Source organism: Amphiprion ocellaris, chromosome 9, assembly GCF_022539595.1.
Source record: "Amphiprion ocellaris isolate individual 3 ecotype Okinawa chromosome 9, ASM2253959v1, whole genome shotgun sequence".
Lineage (NCBI taxonomy): Eukaryota > Metazoa > Chordata > Actinopteri > Pomacentridae > Amphiprion > Amphiprion ocellaris.
Genome location: NC_072774.1, coordinates 68,459 through 83,562, shown reverse-complemented (window position 1 = coordinate 83,562; position 15,104 = coordinate 68,459). Strand labels below are relative to the sequence as shown.

General features: G+C 39.4%; 3 protein-coding genes across 11 annotated transcripts in view; all 3 read left to right on the top strand.

The window, feature by feature from the left end:
• The window catches only part of arnt (aryl hydrocarbon receptor nuclear translocator), a 43,783-nt gene extending 38,724 nt beyond the window's left edge, over positions 1-5,059 (top strand). For 7 of the 8 annotated variants that reach the window (XM_035954082.2, XM_035954074.2, XM_035954099.2 and 4 more), the window contains 2 exons: positions 69-205; positions 3,165-5,059. In XM_035954082.2, the coding sequence (XP_035809975.1) occupies positions 69-205; positions 3,165-3,248 (221 nt within the window). In that variant the 3' untranslated portion in view covers positions 3,249-5,059. The remainder of the gene's footprint in view (positions 1-68; positions 206-3,164) is intronic. The other variant, XM_035954079.2, reaches the window with a different exon arrangement.
• Positions 5,060-5,202: 143 nt separating this feature from the next.
• On the top strand, positions 5,203-7,416 carry LOC118469338 (cortexin domain-containing 1 protein-like). The gene has a single exon (XM_035941993.2). It carries the CDS (start codon positions 6,810-6,812, stop codon positions 6,993-6,995), a length of 186 nt encoding a protein of 61 aa, XP_035797886.1. The 5' UTR covers positions 5,203-6,809; the 3' UTR covers positions 6,996-7,416.
• A 3,650-nt stretch (positions 7,417-11,066) lies between these two features.
• The window catches only part of setdb1b (SET domain bifurcated histone lysine methyltransferase 1b), a 34,761-nt gene continuing 30,723 nt past the window's right edge, over positions 11,067-15,104 (top strand). The window contains exons 1-4 of one of the 2 annotated variants that reach the window (XM_055013782.1): positions 11,067-11,113; positions 13,727-13,930; positions 14,309-14,475; positions 14,555-14,589. In XM_055013782.1, the coding sequence (XP_054869757.1) occupies positions 11,082-11,113; positions 13,727-13,930; positions 14,309-14,475; positions 14,555-14,589 (438 nt within the window). In that variant the 5' untranslated portion in view covers positions 11,067-11,081. Of the gene's footprint in view, positions 11,114-12,368; positions 12,524-13,726; positions 13,931-14,308; positions 14,476-14,554; positions 14,590-15,104 lie in introns of those variants that run through there. The other variant, XM_023296208.3, reaches the window with a different exon arrangement.

Here is a 15,104-nt window from a genome sequence, read left to right as displayed (position 1 = left end):
GGCAGCAGTCATGGTGGGTCTCTGAGGGATAATGGGGCGGACTCTAACTGGTATGGATTGTGTCCCAGAAGGTTCCCAGTCCGGAGCCCAGTTCCCGTCTCGAGCGGTGGAGGCGGTTTGGCCTCAGTGGCAGGGCCAGCAGCATTCCCAAAGCAGCGCCGAGCAGCATCCTCATGCCCAGGGAAACCAGCAGGACATGTTCCCTGTAAGTCACAACAATTATTCAGAGGCTTGACACCAAACCATCATAGACTGGACTGACATCTCCTCTGGATTAATAAACACTCTATCTATCTATCTATCTATCTATCTATCTATCTATCTATCTATCTATCTATCTATCTATCTATCTATCTATCTATCTATCTATCTATCTATCTATCTATCTATCTATCTATGTATCTATCTATGTATCAATCTATCTATCTATAGTCTATCTATATAGTCTATCTATCTATAGTCTATCTATAGTCTATCTATAGTCTATCTATCTATCTATAGTCTATAGTCTATCTATCTATCTATAGTCTATCTATCTATATCTATAGTCTATAGTCTATCTATCTCTATATATATATATATATATATATATATAGTCTATCTCTAGTCTATCTATCTATAGTCTATAGTCTTTATAGTCTATCTATAGTCTATCTATAGTCTATCTATCTATAGTCTATCTATCTATAGTCTATAGTCTTTATAATCTATCTATAGCCTATCTATAGTCTATCTATCTATAGTCTATCTATAGTATCTATCTATCTATAGTCTATCTATAGTCTATAGTCTATCTATCTATAGTCTATCTATAGTCTATCTATCTATAGTCTATCTATAGTCTATCTATCTATCTATAGTCTATCTATCTATCTATAGTCTATCTATATCTATAGTCTATAGTCTACAGTCGATGTATAGTCCTTATAGTCTATCTATAGTCTATCTATCTATACCTATCTATAGTCTATCTATCTATAGTCTATCTATAGTCTGTCTATCTATAGTCCTATCTATAGTCTATCTATATCTATCTATAGTCTATCTATCTATAGTCTATCTATCTATAGTCTATCTATATCTATCTATAGTCTATCTATAGTCTATCTATCTATAGTCTAGGACTGGGCGATAAATCGATTTTATCGATTAATTCGTGTGTGTACTTAATGTCGATTTGTTTTAATGAAAATCGATTTTCTCATCAACATCCGCCACCAACACCTTCCCGCTGGGCTCCTGTAGTTCAGAGTGCGCCCCCCTCCCCCCACGCTTGATACACACTGTCTATCTATAGTCTATCTATCTATAGTCTATCTATAGTCTATCTATCTGTAGTCTATCTATCTATAGTCCTATCTATCTATAGTCTATCTATATCTATCTATATCTATCTATAGTCTATCTATCTATAGTCCTATCTATCTATAGTCTATCTATCTATAGTCCTATCTATCTATAGTCTATCTATATCTATCTATATCTATCTATAGTCTATCTATCTATAGTCTAGGACTGGGCGATAAATCGATTTTATCGATTAATTCGAGTTTGTACTTAATGTCGATTTGTTTTAATGAAAATCGATTTTCTCATCAACATCCGCCACCAACGCCTTCCCGCTGGGCTCCCGTAGTTCAGAATGCGCCCCCCCCCCCGTGCTTGATACACAAACAACATGGCGGCGAGCGGTGCAGATCTAAAGGCTCATGTCCACTAGATGCTATTTTCCTGCACGGCAACGCACCACATCTGAAAATCGCACGGACAGCGGGCGGTCACTAGCGGACCACATGACATGGTCACATGACAGCGCTGAGCAACAGCAGGCCGCTACGTGGTCACATGACCGAGCTTTCAGCTGGACAGTCCTGCAGACAAGTCGGATAAACACAGCGGCTCGGCCGCAAACTTTACCTTTTATTTCAAAAAACACGTCAGCAAAAAGTATTTCTGAAAGCATTTGAGGCAGAAATAATCTGTGCAGCAGCTGAATCTGTCCTCGTTTTATGTCACCGACGCCTAGTTTAGAAATTTGAGGACAGTTTCACGATGCGTGGAATCTCCACATGCCTCACTGAATTTGCATTAAGTAGAAGTCAGTCGACTTTATGCAAATGAGCTGCAGCCCTCTCCGGGTAAACACACCGGATCACAACCGGACCAGCATGCCACATATGGCGCATTTCCAGCTGCGATCCAGTGTGTTTACCTGGAGTGGGCTGCAGCTCATTTGCATAAAGTAGACTGGACTCCGGCGTGAGGAGATTAGGTAGGGCATTAAAAAAAAAAAAAAAAAAAAGATAAATCGTGAATCGGGATTGTTGTGAAAAAAATCGCAGAATTTTTTTTTCCGGCCATATTGCCCAGCCCTACTATAGTCTATCTATCTATCTGTAGTCTTATCTATAGTCTATCTATCTATCTATCTATCTATCTATCTATCTATCTATCTATCTATCTATCTATCTATCTATCTATCTATCTATCTATTGTCTATCTATCTATAGTCTGTAGTCTATCTATAGTCTGTCTATCTATCTATAGTCTATCTATCTATAGTCTATCTATTATCTACCTATAGTCTATATATCTATAGTCTATCTATCTGTAGTCTATCTATCTATAATCTATCTATCTATCTATAGTCTATCTATAGTCTATCTATCTATAGTCTATCTATCTATAGTCTATCTATAGTCTATTTATCTAGTCTATCTATAGTCTATCTATCTATAGTCTATCTATATTCTATCTATAGTCTATCTATATCTATCTATAGTCTATCTATATAGTCTATCTATAGTTTATCTATATATAGTCTATCTATCTATAGTCTATCTATAGTCTATCTATCTATTGTCTATCTATCTATAGTCTATCTATATATAGTCTATCTATTTCTGAATGATAGAGGTCTGGTTTATTTGACACTAGCCAGTGATGATCAGTCTGATAGTAGATGGTATGGAAAACCTGCCATAGGGTGGAGGTCTGTCACCTTTACTTCCTGTTGGGAATTCCCTCAGGTAAAGTCTGCTTTCAGAACAATGAGCATAAAGGTGCATAATGTTCTTTTTTCTATGAGAAGCTGCTGAACTGATTATAGAACCACTGAGTCTGGATGTTGTTTTACTGTCTTCTGTCTCTTTAATCTGCTGCAGGACGTCCTGTCCATGCTGGACCAGCCGGCCAACTTCAACAGTGACGACTTTGAGATCCCCATATACCCTCCCTTCAACGAGTGACCCATCGGCTGATCTCCTCACCTTCAGCTCTTCTTCTGCTCTTCCTGCTCTCCTCAGCAGCTCCTCCTTTGCTTTGCATGGCTCGTGTTGCTCAGCAGCTACAGATGGAGGATCCAGGAGGAAAACCCAGTGTTTGGTACTGACTAGAAGATCCATTATCTGGACAGTATTCCTAAATCCAGCCCTGTAGCTACCAACTAGTAGATAGCCGCTAGCAGATTGCTGCTATCTGCTAGCGGCTATCTGCTAGCAGATAGCTGCTAGCACCACCCAAAGCTCCACAGCCTCCTGCTGTAGATATATACAGTAAATATATAAAATATATCAAAGATGCACAATCACACTGAATAGATCGCACAAAAACACACACACACAGACACACACACACGCAAACAAAGGCCTTTTGTTCATTTTTTTCTCAGGCATTGACTCAGAGTGTTGCAGTTCAACCCTTTAGAGAGAGATCACCTGGTGGTTGGATTCAGGTCTGGATCTACGGGGGTTCAGGTCTAGTTTTATCCACCAGGGTTTCTGTTCGAACTTATTTTCTTCTTCATCTGTGAACGATGTATTTGATGTTACAACGGCAACCTACTGTTAACCAGCTGGAGATGGAGACGATCCGTTTCTGCTCCATACAGACAGGATGTTCTACCACCGTCGGAACGTTTAGGGTCACCTAGAAAGAAAGAATCAGAGCTTTCTAAACAGCTTTCAGCACATTCTGGACAGATGTTGGATCGTTCATCAGGAGAATTTTAGTTCCAGAGCAGTTTAGACAGTATTTAGCTGATTCTAGACACAATTCAAGACATTTAGGGCCATTTTGAGTCCATTTACAGAACTTTAAAAGCATTTTAAACAGCTTTAAACTCATTTTAGGCAAGATTCAAGTCATTTCAGACAGTTTTTGACTACTTTTGGACAAGTTTCAGGTCATTTTGAAACAATTTTGGATTATGTCGGGTGCTTTTTGACTCCTTTTTGACAGTTTTTTGAGCGTTACTACATAGTTAATGTGGTAAATGATGGCTGATTTTGAATGGAATATCTCCATAGGGGTACAGAGGAACATTACCTGTGTTCTAAGGCTACATGCTGTTAGTTCATGTCCAGTTCTGTTAGCACATGAATAAAAGTGTGAGTTTGTGTCTGGGTGACCCTAAGCTGTTGGAACGGTGGTGTATATTTATATATAAATATATATTAATATATATATATTTATATAATGGAAGCAGACGGATGTTCTGGGTTTATTCTCTCCTTCGTAACCCTGGAAGACTTTTTGTACTCGTTTTGTAAAAGAAGCAATAACTACCAGGCAGGAATTGTGTTCTTCTGAAGCCATTCTTTATAAATGTACTCCTTGATTCTTGTTATTATAAAATGTTTGGATTGAAAGTATTTTATTGTTTTCTAATCTCTCCTCTGATTGGTTGAACGGTTTGATCAGGGTATGCAGGATTACAACAGCAGCGCTTAGAAAGTCCAAAAAGTTCTGTTTGTTTTCAGCATTACCCCTCTGATTTGTGAGAGTTTTGGACGAGGACTGAGCCTTTCCCATGATGGAAGAACGTCGTGGGTTCAGGATGGAGCTTCAGAAGTTTAATTAATGTGTGAATCTGACTTTTGTATGTAAACCTGTAGATAATCGTCCAGTTCTCCACCACGTCGTCCCAATGCTCTGCATCCACGTTTTTGTTTTTTCACTCATAGAAACACAAATATATAAATATACTGTATATGAAATTTTAATCCAGAGAAAGAAATGTTTGGTTTTTGTATTAAATTGTTATATTGTCAGAAACAAACCATTTGACCTCATTCTTCTTTAGAAAACTGTTTTTAAGTTCCGTCACATTTCACACCATTCATTCAGAAGAACTTCAAGTTTAGACGCAAAAGTAAGATCTGGGAACATCCTCACGTCATGATGCTGCCACCACAGTTTCTCCCATCTCAGATGCTGGAGCTTGTAACTCCTTCAGAGGAGTCATAGGAGTCTTGGCCTCCCTCTCTGGTCTCTTTCTCCTTCAGAGGAGTCATAGGAGTCTTGGTGGCCTCCCTCTCTGGTCTCTTTCTCCTTCAGAGGAATCATAGGAGTCTTGGTGGCCTCCCTCTCTAGTCTCTTTCTCCTTCAGAGGAGTCATAGGAGTCTTGGTGGCCTCCCTCTCTGGTCTCTTTCTCCTTCAGAGGAGTCATAGGAGTCTTGGTGGCCTCCCTCTCTAGTCTCTTTCTCCTTCAGAGGAGTCATAGGAGTCTTGGTGGCCTCCCTCTCTAGGCTCTCAGGTCTTGAGGACGTCCTGCTCTAGTCAGATTTATTCATGTTCCAGCTTCCTTCCATTTCTTAATGATGGATTTAACTGGACTCCAGGAGATCTTCAGGAACTTTAAATGTTCTTGTATCGTCCTGACTGATGCTGTTCAACAACCTTTCCTCAGAGTTTCTTGGTTCTTCAGTCTTCATGATGTAGTTCTAGCCAAGAGTTCTGATCCACCAGAGACTGGACTTTCCACATCCAGGAGTCTTTATCCTCCAATCACTGACCTCAGATCCTCGAAACCCCAGTAACTGTGGGACTTCTAGAACCAGCTGGCTGCAGCTGAGTTGAAAGTTCTGCATCTAAAGAGTCTTTTTTCTCTCATCCATGGATGCTTCTTCCTCCTCTGGACCTCCAGTGTTGCTCGTGGTTCAGCGGTGCACTCAGCTGATCACGCTCATGCAAGAGTCATGGCTGTTTTAGTTACATCCGTGCACGTGTTCACTTCCTGCCAACAGTTTTATGTTCTTCTCTGGAGCAGAAACAGAAGCCAGCTTTGCTTTGATCGGCCGGTATCTGCTTTCTTTTCTCTTTTTGAGGATCTGCGGTCGTCTTCAGGGATCAGATTCCACCTCCGTCCTCCCCTCGTCTCTTTCACAGCCAGGGGTGAAAACGACAAATTAAAAGCTTCAAGAGGTTTCCTGTTCAGGTTGCTCTCGACCAACGGCTCTGCTTTAAATCTCGTGTTTCTGGTGTCATTTCAACATGTTTTCTGTTTTAAATCCAGATTGGCTGGTATTAACATGGAGTCACTTTACCTGAGTGTCTGTCGGTGGCATCAGGATACAAGCAATCTGCATGTTTTTGGTTGGGATCAGTTTCCAACCCCTCTCAAGTGGATTGAGGAGGCGTCAGATCCTCTTTCTCCTCTTCAAACTGCTTCCTTCTCTGCATCTCGACTGGTTGGATTTTTCCAGACTTTAAAATGAGCCAAACCTCAAACGCCACTGTTCTCTTTGTCCCTCGGCTTCGTCTGGATTTTTGTGGTTTGTTGCCGATCCAGTGACTCCCATTGAGGCGTTGTCTCCTGAAGAGATGCCCGGGCGTTCTAATCTCAGGAATGGCCGGATTGTTACCAAACTCCTCATTAAGTTTTCATGGAGGACCAGGTGCCAAATGGGGCTCCGAGTGTCCAGCATTCCATCTGATCTTTGGGAGGAGGACCGAAGGTGTCAGCGCTGGGAGGACATGTGGGAATAACGGCTAGGATCTGAGATCTGGATTGGTTGGGTTTCCCGTCATGGACCCTCCGATGCTCCCGGTGGGCCGGCTGGAGGTGGACGTGGATCTGGGGTTCGCCCTCTTCTTCTTCTTCCTGCTCTGCTTCTTCTTGCTGGTGACCATCATCCGATGTGCTCAGATGGTGTTGGATCCGTACAGCGCCATCTCCGTCACCACCTACCAGGAGGAACAAACCGAGGAGTGATGGAAACCGGATCCAACAAACCGCAGCAGGTTTTCAGCTGTATCCTGGGACCCAGACCCGATTTTAATGGTTTAGAAGGAAAGTTTTCTCCAACAGCATGAGCAGCTTCCAGTCGTGTAAGTAAACAATCTGAGAAACAAACACAGGAAAACTCAAAATTATTAATAAACCATCAAAAAAAATCTGATTTATAGTGAATTTATATTTGACCAGCAGGTTTCTTCTTATTGGAAATGTCCTAAAAAGTGACAAAAATGTCAAATAAATGCATAAAAGTAGTTAAAATTCATCATTAACACCTTTAATGTTTTACTGGGTTTTATCTTCTGTTTCTGACATTTCCAGTCAGAAGAAATCTTAGTTGAATAAAAATCCACTAAATCTTTTCTTCTTAAATGTAGTTTAACTCCAAATTATTCATTTTCACACCAGATTTTGATTTTAAATGATTTTTTATTGGAGAAACAGGTTTATTCTGACAGGAAATGACAAGCAGCAAAAATGTCAAATAAATGAATAAAAATTGTTAAAATTCACCATTTACGCCTTCAATTTAATCTCTTCTATCACTAATTTATGTCATTTCCTGTCAGAAGAAACTTGTTGATCAAATAATAATTCACTGTAAATCTAAAATTGACATGAAAATGAGTATATTTAAGGTAAAACTGCATATCGGAGATACCAGATTTAGATTTACAGTGAATTTATATTCAACCATCAGTTTTCTTCTGACGAGAAATGACAAATGAGCTAAAACCCAGTAAGACATTAAATTAAAGGTGTTGATGAGGAATTTTAACTGTTTCAATGTGTTTATTTTACATTTTTGTCTCTTTTTATGTCATTTCCTGTTAGAAAAAAACTGTTACTCCAATAAAAGATATTTTAAAATTGAAACGGTGTGAAAATGAATAATTTGAGGTTAAACTACATTTAAGAAGAAACTGATTTGGTTTTATTGTGAATTTATATTTGACCAACAGGTTTCTTCTGACAGGAAATGACAAAAAGAGATAAAAATGTCAAATAAATGCATAAATGTAGTTAAAATTTATCATTAACATCTTTAATGTTTTACTGTGTTTTGTTTCATGTTTATGTCATTTCCAGCCAGATTAAACCTGTCGGTGAATAAAAACTCACTGTAAATCTAGATCTGGTGTAGAAATGAATAATTTTGGGAGAATCAGAAAAACTTTATTTTAATTTGTAGAGATTTTTTTATTTTATTTGACTTTTCTTTTTGCACATAAACAGGAGATAAAACAGGAGAAGATGGTGTTCCAGATGTTCATGATGATTTTTTTTTTTGTTATTTGTCTCAAAGAATTCCATAAAAAACTGGAAGGCACTAAAACTAATGTGTGTATTTTGGATTGTTCACTCAAATTTAACTACAGTTGAACCCCAAAATGAGATTTCTGGTGAGTTTTTATTACATCAACAGGTTTTATTCTGGCTGAAAATAACAGAAACAAGAGATGAAACACAGAAAACCTTTTTGGAATGGCTTTCTGGAGACAACACGCTCTGAAATCCTCTGAGAGACATTTAAATAGAGGAAGAAAATCACTTTGTGGTGAATGAATCCAAACTATGGAAGAACCAACAGCTGCATTAAAACTAATTAAACCCTGAATGATGTCTGAACCAAACCGAATTCGTGTTTCATGTTTAGCAGCTTTAGTCTCCCGTGTATGTCAGAAGACAGAAATAAAAACTCAAAAAATTTGATGAGAAGTTTGTTTCCATGCAGGAGAAGTCGTTCCTAGGATCAGCGTTTTTGTCTGCAGGGTTTTAGTTTCCAGACAGAAGTTTCCAGAACAAGCAGAATCTCCTCTGGAGCCAGCAGAACAAAGAACCAGATGGAGTATAATATTTATATTAATATATCTATTATAAATTATGATCCATAGACTGTATAATATTTATATTAATATATCTATTATACAGTCTATGGTGTGATCACTTCAACAATCCAGAATCTCCTCCTTTAACACTAACAGATGTCCTGAATGCAAAGCAGATGTTCAAATGCCACGTTTTCTGCTCAAACTCTGGTGTGAGAGGCTCGTTATGAATAGAGATACACTATATTGCCAAAAGTATTGGCTCACCTGCCTTGACTGGCATATGAACATAAGTGACATCCCATTCCCAATCCTTAGGGTTCAATATGACGTGGGTCCACCCTTTGTAGCTAGAACAGCTTCAACTCTTCTGGGAAGGCTGTCCACAAGGTTTAGGAGTGTGTTTATGGGAATTTTTGACCATTCTTCCAGAAGCACATTTGTGAGGTCACACACTGATGTTGGACCAGAAGGTCTGGCTCTCAGTCTCTGCTCTAATTCATCCCAAAGGTGTTCTATGGGGTTGAGGTCAGGACTCTGTGCAGGCCAGTCAAGTTCATCCACACCAGACTCTGTCATCCATGTCTTTATGGACCTTGCTTTGTGCACTGGTGCACAGTCATGTTGGAAGAGGAAGGACCAGCTCCAAACTGTTCCCACAAAGTTGGGAGCATGGAATTGTCCAAAATGTCTTGGTGTGCTGAAGCATTCAGAGTTCCTTTCACTGGAACTAAGGGTCCAAGCCCAGCTCCTGAAAAACAAGCCCACACCATAATCCCCCCTCCACCAAACTTTACACTTGGCACAATGCAGTCCTTCAAGTATGGTTCTCCTGGCAACCACCAAACCCAGACTGGTCCATCAGATTGCCAGATGGAGAAGCGTGATTGGTCACTCCAGAGAAGGCGTCTCCACTGCTCTAGAGTCCAGTGGTGGCTGCTTTACACCACTGCATCCCACGTTTTGCATTGCACTTGGTGATGTATGGCTTGGATGCAGCTGCTGGGCCATGGAAACCCATTCCATGAAGCTCTCTGCTGAAGCACTGTTCTGGAGCTAATCTGAAGGCCACATGAAGTTTGAAGGTCTGTAGCGATTGACTCTGCAGAAAGTTGGCCACCTCTTGGCACTATGCTCCTCAGCATCCATCAGTTTACGTGTCCTACCACTTGGTGGCAGAGTTGCTGTCGTTCCTACACACTTCCACTTTCTTATAATACAGCTGACAGTTGACTGTGGAATATTTAGGAGCCAGGAAATGTCACAACTGGATTTGTTGCACAGGTGGCATCCTATCACAGTTCCACGCTGGAATTCACTGAGTTCCTGAGAGCGACTCATTCTTTCACAAATGTTTGTAAAAGCAGTCTGCAGCCTAGGTGCTGGATTTTATACACCTGTGGACATGGAAGTGATTGGAACACCTGATTCTGATTATTTGGATGGCTGAGCCAATACTTTTGGTGATATAGTGTAATTCTGGAATAAATATAATTCTGGAATAAAGATAAATACTGAATAAAGATAATTCTGGAATAAAGATTACTAAATAAAGATAATTCTTGAATAAAAATAATTATGGAATAAAGATAATTATGGGAAAAAATCTGTGGATGTTCTCAGTCATCCAGGTCATGATAAGTCTCAAGCAAGCATAAGTTATGGCAACTGGACTAACCTCGTGTGAGTCGAAAATGTTTCACCTCTCATCCAAGAGGCTTCTTCAGTTCTGAAAGCCTGGTGGGGAGTACCAGATATTTATCCACCAGGAGGGTGGTGGCAAAAACAAGTGGACAAAGACCCGAAACCAACAGACTCGTTAGGTGTTAATGTGAGTCGTTAGCCTTTGATGGGCGGTCGTTACCCCTCCCAGCCCTCTAGGAGGGTGGTTGGGGGTCACCTGACTGCAAGTGGGACAGATGGCTGCACCTCCTTGGGAGGGCTCTAAGAACGGCGTTGTAAGTGGGACACCACTTGTCTCCCACTTACAACGCCGTTCTGTCCCACCATCTGTCTCCCGCCATCTGTCCCACTTGCAGTCAGGTGACCCCCAACCACCCTCCTAGAGGGCTGGGAGGGGTAACGACCGCCCATCAAAGGCTAACGACTCACATTAACACCTAACGAGTCTGTTGGTTTCGGGTCTTTGTCCACTTGTTTTTGCCACCACCCTCCTGGTGGATAAATATCTGGTACTCCCCACCAGGCTTTCAGAACTGAAGAAGCCTCTTGGATGAGAGGTGAAACGTTTTCGACTCACACGAGGTTAGTCCAGTTGCCATAACTTATGCTTGCTTGAGACGAATAATTATGGGAAAAGTCCAGTAGGTGATTCCTCACTGCTGCTCTTTCTATTCCAAAAATAAAACAAAACTGTAATCTGATGCATTTTTTCTGTCATTTTTTGCACATTTTTTTTAAACACACGACATCAGTAGATGTGAATTTACATGTAAAATATAAAAGAACATAAAACTGGATCTGTTAAATATATCTAAGGTTTCTGTGTAAAGTTAAAACTCAGCATTCATAATGTAAATATAATCCTGTGTGTCTAATAACTGAGTTTACATTTATATTTCCATTTCTATTCATTAATTTTACAGCTGGACGTGTTTTAACATTTAGGACTTGACAAATATACGAGATTTTCATTTAAAACCTAAAATTACGCTTGATCTGGTGTGAAATTAACAGCAGATATTTGCAATTACAAATTAAATGAATCATTTTACAGCAGTATTTTGACTGTTTGCCCCCGAGATTACACTAATAACACTATATTTTCAGTATTAAGCCAGATTTCTTAGTATTTTAACAATATTTATGCATAATTTCTTAGTTTTACAGGTAAATATGGAGAGCTTTTGATTTAAACATTTAACATCTTGAGTAAGTTTTGCATTTTCAGTAATTTTATACACATTTCAAGTCATTCTGGATGCTTTTTGAGTTAATTTTTACATTTTTAACATGTGTCGAACTTATTTTGGAAAAGTTTCCTGACATTTTGCAGAATTTAATTCAATAATTCATCAGCAGTTTGTCTTCAAAATCTGTTCCAACCCTAAAAATCATTAACAGCTGGAAAAATGATTCTGTTCTTTAGTTCTGACAGAATATTAATAGATACAGTCTGAAGAATTGCACTTGGAGCTGAAAACCTTCAACAAGATTGAAAATGACAAACAAAAAAATTGAACAAAAACTGAAAGATTGAAAATGATTTTTTTAAAAATGACCAAAAACAACAAAAAGATTGAAAATGACAAAAAATTGATAAAACACAACAAAAAGATTGAAAATGACCAAAAATGACCAAAAAAACAACAAAAAGATTGAAAATGACAAAAAAATTTACAAAACACAACAAAAAGATTGAAAATGACAAAAAAGTGACAAAAAACAACAAAAAGATTGAAAATTGCAAAAAAAAATTTGACAAAAAAACTGGCTTTAAAACTGATAAATTAGAAACTTCAGCATCATGTGGCTCAGCTGGCCGCTCGTTTTCATTACCCGGACGCTCCGGGTGGGCGGAGCCGCCACAGAATCTAGCAGAGCTGCCTAACACCCTCACACTCTGTGTGCCCCGGTGAGAAAAGCGTGCCCCCCTCATTGTAGCTATCCGCTAGCATTAGCAGCTATCGCCGCCGGGATGGAGAGCAGCGAGCGGTGAGTCCGGTTCTGTTTCTGGGTTTCTGAGCGAAGCTTTGCGTTCACCGACTGATGTTGGCGTGGAAGGAGCTCCACTCGGCGCCGTGTTGCATGTTTTTAGCGCCTCTTTCATCGTTTTGTGTGCAGAGAAGGCGGTTTTAGCTGCTAATGCTAAGCTAACTGGCTAGCCGCGTCCCCTTGCGCCGCAGATTTCCCTCTAATAAAGAAGTTCTGCTGCTTAAAGTTAGAAGTTTGTCCTCTAAACCTGGACTAAACAAACCCGGGATCCCGGTTCTGGAGCCGGTAACTAACCAGCAGCAGGCTAACTATCCCTCCAGCTGCTGTTCAGGCAGTCAAACCGGCTAACAGGCTAAAATAGAGCACGTTTTACGTTTTTTTTTCTCATCAGTTCAAAGAGTTTCTGAGATTTTTCTGTGAGAAAAGATCCTTAAGAAACAGTCATAAAAACAGCCTGACATGTTCCAGAGATGCTGCTGAATGTTTTCACCTCAGAGGGTCAGAGATGTGGATTTAAACCAGCAGGAATCAGTCAGGATTATTAGTCATGTTTACTAGTTATAGTTATTATTTATGTTTATTATCATGTTTACTATTTATGTTTTTTAGTCTGTAACATGTTAAGATTTTCAGCTATTTCTGTTGCTACAACATGCAATGAAAAAATTGTTTACCAAAAAAACTACAAAACGATTGAAAATTACAAAATATTTGATCAAAAAGAGATCAAAAATGACAAAAAATTAACCAAAAATGTCAAGAACAGATTGAAAATGACAAAAAAAATTGCCAAAAAACATGAAAAAGAATTTGAAAATGAGCAAAAAATTGACCAAAAATACGAAAAAGATTCAAAATGACAAAAAATTTTCCAAAAAAATTCAAATGACAAAAATTTTTTGTCAAAAAACATTGAAAATTACAAAAAAAATGCCAAAAACATCAAGTAGAGATTAAAAATGAGAAAAAAATTACAAAAAAGATTGAAAATGACAAAAAAAATTAACCGAAAACAAGAAAAAATTCAAATGACAAAAAAATGCATCAAAAATAAGAAAAAAGATTGAAAATAATAGAAAAAATATGAAAGAAAACAACAAAAAGATTGAAAAAGACAATAAAAAACCAAAAGAGTTTATTTAAAGAACTTTAAATGCGCTCTGCAGAGTTTGGTTTTATAGTAAAAGTTTGTCTCCTGGTCAGGATGGAGGTGGACGGGTGGGACTCCAGTCTGGAGGAGGAACTGGGCGTCTCCCTGGACGAGCTGAAGAAGTGGATCGAGGACGCCGTGGAGAAGAGTGAGATGGTCCAGAAGAAGAAGGCTCAGTTGATGGAACTGAAGGAATGGGTGGAGCAGAAGGAGGAGGAGGAGGCCAAGACGGAGAAGCTGCTCATCGACGCCAACCAGTGAGGACTTTTCTTCTCCCTGCAGCTCCTCCATAGTTTCATGTTAGACTTATTAGTAGTTGATCTCATGCCTTCTGTGCTGCAGTCTTTAAAATCTCCAAATATTGAGGTTAGCTACCATCAGCTCCTGGTTCTCCTCCTCCTCCTCTTCTTCAGGTCCATCTTAGAGGGTCAGGCTTGAGGTTTTCAGTATCCATCATCTCCAGGTTTACTACCTTCTTCTTCTTCAGGTCCATTTTAGAGGGTTAGTGTTGAGGTCTGCTACCTTCAGCTCCTGGTTCTTCTCTTCTTGTTCTTCTTCAGGTCCATCTTAGAGGGTTAAGGTTGGGGTCTGGTACCTTCATCTATCATCTCCTGGTTCTTCTTGTTCTTCTCCAGGTCCATCCTGGAATGTGAGAAGCTGGTGAAGGCCACATACCAGAGGAACGGCCTGGTTTACCGGGAGAGCAGCTCAGAGGATGAGGGAGGCGGAGGAGGCGTGTTGTCGTCTGAGGTCATCGAGATAGACGATGATGACGACGATGACGTCATCGCCGTGGGCTGCTGTGAGTCCTGGTTGGTTGGTCTTTGGAACCATTCATCTCCATTCATTTATCACTAACGATGTGTTTGTCTTCTGCTCAGTGGTTCCTCCAAAGAAACCAGCTGAAGATCCAGTGGTGAGAGCAACAGCAGTCTGTTCATTACACTTCACTGCATTTCTGTTTCTGTTCAGTTCAGACCTGCTACTGGTTTCAGGTTCTGAAATAACTGATATGACAGAATAAAAATATACTTAATAAATGCTGGAAGATCAATGTGTACTTACTGACCAGATAACCTCAGGAAATAAAGTTTTATTTGACAAAAATGCCCCCAAAGCATTCAGAAAATTCATCCTCTGAAGCTCAAAACACAGTTTAACCCGCGTGTCGTCCTGCAGGTCAAATTGACCCGTTTAAAGTTTGAAAATGTGAAAGAAAAAATAATTCACAGGGAAACTTCTGATGTCCATATTTTCAACATTTTTGGGAAATCTTTGAACATTTCACATAAAAATCAACCAAAATTCAGTGAATTTTGCTGCATTTTGGTTGGATTTTATGTGAATGTTCTTAAAGAAAATATTACAAGTTTTACTGATATATATGGAATCACTTTAGATATTTTTAGGATTTTTTGGAAGATTTTTACT